This window comes from Fulmarus glacialis, unplaced genomic scaffold, assembly GCF_000690835.1.
Source record: "Fulmarus glacialis isolate BGI_N327 unplaced genomic scaffold, ASM69083v1 scaffold14295, whole genome shotgun sequence".
NCBI lineage: Eukaryota > Metazoa > Chordata > Aves > Procellariiformes > Procellariidae > Fulmarus > Fulmarus glacialis.
Window position 1 is genome coordinate 1,435 of NW_009211300.1, and position 4,826 is coordinate 6,260.

General features: G+C 38.7%; 1 protein-coding gene across 1 annotated transcript in view; it reads left to right on the plus strand.

The window, feature by feature from the left end:
* Positions 1–4,826, plus strand: part of RFT1 (RFT1 homolog (S. cerevisiae)) — a 14,695-nt gene that overhangs the window by 1,401 nt on the left and 8,468 nt on the right. Inside the window, exons 4-7 of the mRNA XM_009577500.1 lie at positions 1,502–1,695; positions 2,303–2,400; positions 3,384–3,518; positions 4,427–4,505. Coding sequence (XP_009575795.1) covers positions 1,502–1,695; positions 2,303–2,400; positions 3,384–3,518; positions 4,427–4,505 — 506 coding nt within the window. The remainder of the gene's footprint in view (positions 1–1,501; positions 1,696–2,302; positions 2,401–3,383; positions 3,519–4,426; positions 4,506–4,826) is intronic.

Genomic DNA, 4,826 nt, shown 5'->3' on the forward strand with positions numbered 1-4,826 from the left:
TACGCATTTGTGAAGCTGCTTTAGGTATTCCCCACCCCCCATCCCCCCCACTATCTTTTTTCGATGGCTTGAGCCCTGATGCTGTTTAATGGCATGTCAACACCAACGTTTGTGTTGGATAGGAGGGATGTGAAAGGGGGAAAGAAAGGGTTGGAATTAAACAACAGGGAATAAGTAGGACTACTTCTTTCAACTGCAGTGCTGTTTATAGCAGAAAGTAGATAGCTTAAAGTCTATGTGAAGCTGCAGCCAGAGTGTGTAATCGCACATTGCAGCTAAGTGGATTTTATGACTTGTTTCTTCCTTCTGATTCCTGGACCCACCACTCTGCTACTTCCTCTCTGTCAGATCTCGCAGCTGTGCAGCTACAGTTAGGTGGGTTGAGAAGTAAGTTTACATGTCTGATATGGTGGAATACTACTCCTGCATAGTAGTCTGCCGTTGGGTCACCCTACTGACTTTCTGTGGAACTGCACAGCTCTTAATTAGATCTGGCCCAGGAATGGGAGGTTGTGCATGGTCATCTGCATTGAGGTATAAAGAAGAGGGATTGTCCCTTTCAGGGATAGGTTTAATACTAATATTTTAAATGTATTATATCTGTTCTCTTCACTGTATTATAATCAGTTTTCTGCTATTTGACAGCCTTTCAAGTGGGCATTAAGTGATAGTTAACAATGACTGTGTACACCTTTTTCTTTTTAAATTTTTCCTCATAGAGAAGCATAACTTAAAAAGAAGATTAACTTTCTTGAAGGATCTGAAATACGTCTTAGGAGCTTGATGTCAGATACCTTAGGGATCTGATAATGGGAGGGTCAAATAGATCCTGCTGCAGTGATATAAAACTTTCTGCCTCTGCCAGAAGCTTCGTGTTCCTGAAGCAGTGTCAACAGAAGGTAATACACGTCTGCACTCCTGTGCCTAGCTTGGCTTTTTAGCTACAGTCAGTAGTCAAAGTGGCTCTGAGCTACAGTAGAGCATTGTGAATTGGCATACCTGAGGTGCAGGCATGCATTTTCTTCTGCTCACTCTGCTTGCGCTCTCTGGAGAACCAATGATTTCTGGAAGAGTGAGACTAGCAGTTGGAGTGGTGGCATCTTTCTGTTACAGCAAGATCCAACAAAGCTTGTCTGCCAAACCCCTGCTAACCACAGACTATAAAAATTGCAAAAATGAGGGGTTTGCAGTGTTCTGCAGGCTGATACGGGATCCGAATTGTTCGGTCCTAGGGAACAAGAAATGCAGATAGTTGACCTTATGTTAGATTCTTGAGTAGAAAATAGACAAATCAGAAGAATGTTTTCGGTGTCTTGCAAAAGAATGCCTTAAAATGTTCATTACAAAAAAAGTTATTCTTGGTATTGTAACAATAGAAATTAATTCTTGGTTTTTTTTTTTTTAATTATTATGGCAATATGTGAAATTTTAATCTAATTTTCTTGGTTTTTTCCTGCTTAAGCAAGCATTTCTATTGATTGTTTTTATGTTAACTTTTTAGGGTTCCTCTTGGTGTTTTTTGGTCTATTTTCTTGGGCTTAGTCTGGCTACACTTGCTTGAAGTACCTGATCCTTCTGTGGTTCCTCATTATCAGGCTGGTGTAGTGGCATTTGGCCTTTCTGCAGTTATTGAACTTCTGGGAGAACCGTTCTGGGTTTTGGCACAAGCTCATTTGTTTGTGAGACTTAAGGTTAGTAAAATACATGCAGTGTATGTGTGTGTGGGGAACTATCTTTCTCTATTGAAAAGAATGGATTCCTGAACTAGATCTTTGTATATTCAAGCATATTAAAAAAAACCAACCTGTGTGTACTGTTTAGTACTGTATGACATAGTAGTAACATAGATATGAATTTGCACCTGTTAAAGCAGGAAAGTTGGTTTATTTAGAAATTATCACCTTAGTGATCATTAAATACTTAATAATGAGTTTTAATTGGAGGGAGAGGCACACAGCTTCCACAATTTTGCATTTCGATTGATTGTTGGCATGAAATTGTGAAATGCAACAATTGAGAACATGATTGTCTCAAGCAGAATTTTCTCCCTTAAGTCCCATACAAAGGACTGGGAAAGTGCAATGGAGGAATTGTGAAATGCAAGAATAGAAAATTTACAGAGACATTACAATCTAAGATGGCCAACTTAGCAGAGAGAAACTCTGTGATAAAGTCACACCAACTTTGAAAGTCTTATATTCCTACATAAATTCTGTGTGTGAAACTAATGTATTTTAAGTTTGTGTATGTGGTTAAGTTGGCAGAAAATAAACCTTCTCTATTTTCTCATTCTTAAAGGTAGTTGCTGAAAGCCTTTCGGTAGTGTCAAAATGCATTTTGACAGTTATTTTAGTAGTCCTTTACCCTCAGTGGGGCCTCTACATTTTTTCCTTGGCTCAGGTAAGTTTCCTGTGTTCTCTTTTTCTATAAATTCTTGATTCATCTTAATTTTTATTTGCCGCTGCCTTTGACATTTAGCCTGCTAAATAACTTGGAGGAGGTGAGAGAAAATGCTCCTGGGAGGTTTAAGATTTAGCACTTGTATTTAGTATTTTCCTAATACTCGTTATTGACTTGGCACTTTGACCCCTCACTGACTTTGAGCAGTTTAATGGATGTACAAGAAAGCACCTTGTTCTGTCTGTGAAGGCACGTTTTGCCAATAAGGTTATGTTATTCTGTATAAGCTTTATGTTAACTCTTCTTTTTAATTAATTATACATTCTAATGCTTGAAGACTTTGTTTACCACATGGCTTCAGTATTAATGTTAGATTTTGGATTTTACTGTGCAGAAGATTATAATCACATGTAATTTTATCAGCCTGTACCACCAACCTATATCACCTTATCAGAAGGTGCTAATCATGTGTAATACGTACTCATTAAAACTTTTTCTTTACTACAGTGAAGAATTGGCACCTGAAAAATAGGGTTGTTGCCGGTGCGATATCAGTTTACCTAGAAATGAAAATGTGATCCATCTCAGATGTGGACATTTGGTTATTTTTTTGTTCAGTTTTTGCAGTGGCTGTAGTAGATAGCTTATAACTGGTCAAAAAAAGAGATGTAGATGGTAGCTACTCTGTCAACTTGTTTTTTGATTGAGTGAGTAATTGCTTTATATTTGGACTTTAAATAATCATTCTAAAAGTGCTGAATAGAACATGAAGGTTGGCAATGATAACCTATAGATTAAAAAAATATCAACAGCATTCTTGGGGGGATTAAAGCTTTTACCTAGTTTAAAATTTGACAGGAATAAGGACTATACTTACTATGTTTTGTTCCCACTGAATTTGGAACTCTGGCATGTAATTCTGCATTTGTAAGTTCATTTTATATCACTGGTTGTTTTTCTTCTCTCCTTCCCTATCTTTCCAGCTTTTATATGTCAGTGTTCTGGTAATGTGCTATGTAATTTATTTTGTGATGTTTTTGGGGTCTCCTGAAGCAACAAAGAAGTCATTTCCAGTTGCTAGAATGAAAGCTCTATTACCTAACTTTGTGGAAGATGAGGTAGGTTGCACAGTTCACTTCTTGATTTTAAGTTTTTCTTGAGAGAACTTTGAAAATTAGTTTGAGATAGTGGAGTTAATTGAGTGATTTTGAGGATAGCTCTGCACTGTAGAAGATATGACTGATTAAAAAAAATTACATACAAATTCTGTTTGTCGTTTGTATCAATAAAATCCTTGTCAGAAAAACATTATGAAACTTGGCCTCTTTGTTGTTATGGGCTTGTGGCTGACTTATCTTTTAGTGTCTTTACACAAACCATTAACTGGAGGTAGAACATCTGCAGTGCACAGGGGAATGACCCCAGGTATCATTGCATCTGAGACAGGAAAGAAACCAGAACCATTTTACCATGGATTTTGGAACTTGGACTTTTCCATAATAGAAACATGGTGGTACATAGCATCCTACAGATACTCAAATACCTCTGATGTCCTCTCAAAAGAAAATGAGGCAAGAAAGAAATGAAAAGCCACAGTGAGGAAGAAGACATTTTGAAAAAGATTTGCAGGTAGCAAAGAGGTGGTTCTTGGTTGCAAGACTTGTGGGGACAGTTTGAAGAGCAGTGAACAATTTATATCTACAGTGAAAGTGAAAGTTAAACAGCATGGTGGTGTTCTTTTCCAGTCTCTAACTTTTAATAGTATTTTCTGTAGAAACCTGGTTTGGGTACTTTATCTGCAACAACAGTAGTTTTCAGCAAGGGAAAAAGTCTTTGCCAGATCAGAGTGATATTGGTGTTTGAATTTAGCAATATTTTAGATTAGTTGTTAGTAGCTATGGCATTGTGGGTTTTCCTCATCAGTACAGTTAGAGCTAGCCTAGAGTAGTGTACTGGCTTTGTATTTTCCATTTCTATCTGTAGTTTCCATCCTGTTTATTACATTTCAGTACTTCTTTTTTTGCAGACCTTTGTTAACTGGAAGGAAGCACGGTTGACTTGGAGTTTCTTCAAACAATCCTTCTTGAAACAGATTTTGACAGAAGGTGGGGATGATGTCTAGTTGTGATGGAGAAGGGCTAGTGAATACTATTGTCCTGGTTCCGGCTGGGACAGAGTTAACGTTCTTCCCAGTAGCTTGGGGGGTGTGCTGTGTTTTGGGTTTGGTATGAAAGGAGCGTTGATGGCCCATGGATGCTGTGGCTGTTGCTGGGTGGTGCTTGCACCAGGGGGCGGGGCCCAGGGAGCAAAGCCGGGGTGGTGGACCCAGCTGGCCAATGGGGTATTCTATACCATGTGACATCATGCTCAGTATAAAAACCGGGGGGGGGGGGGGGGGGGGGGGGCACCCCCCATCCGTGACACGT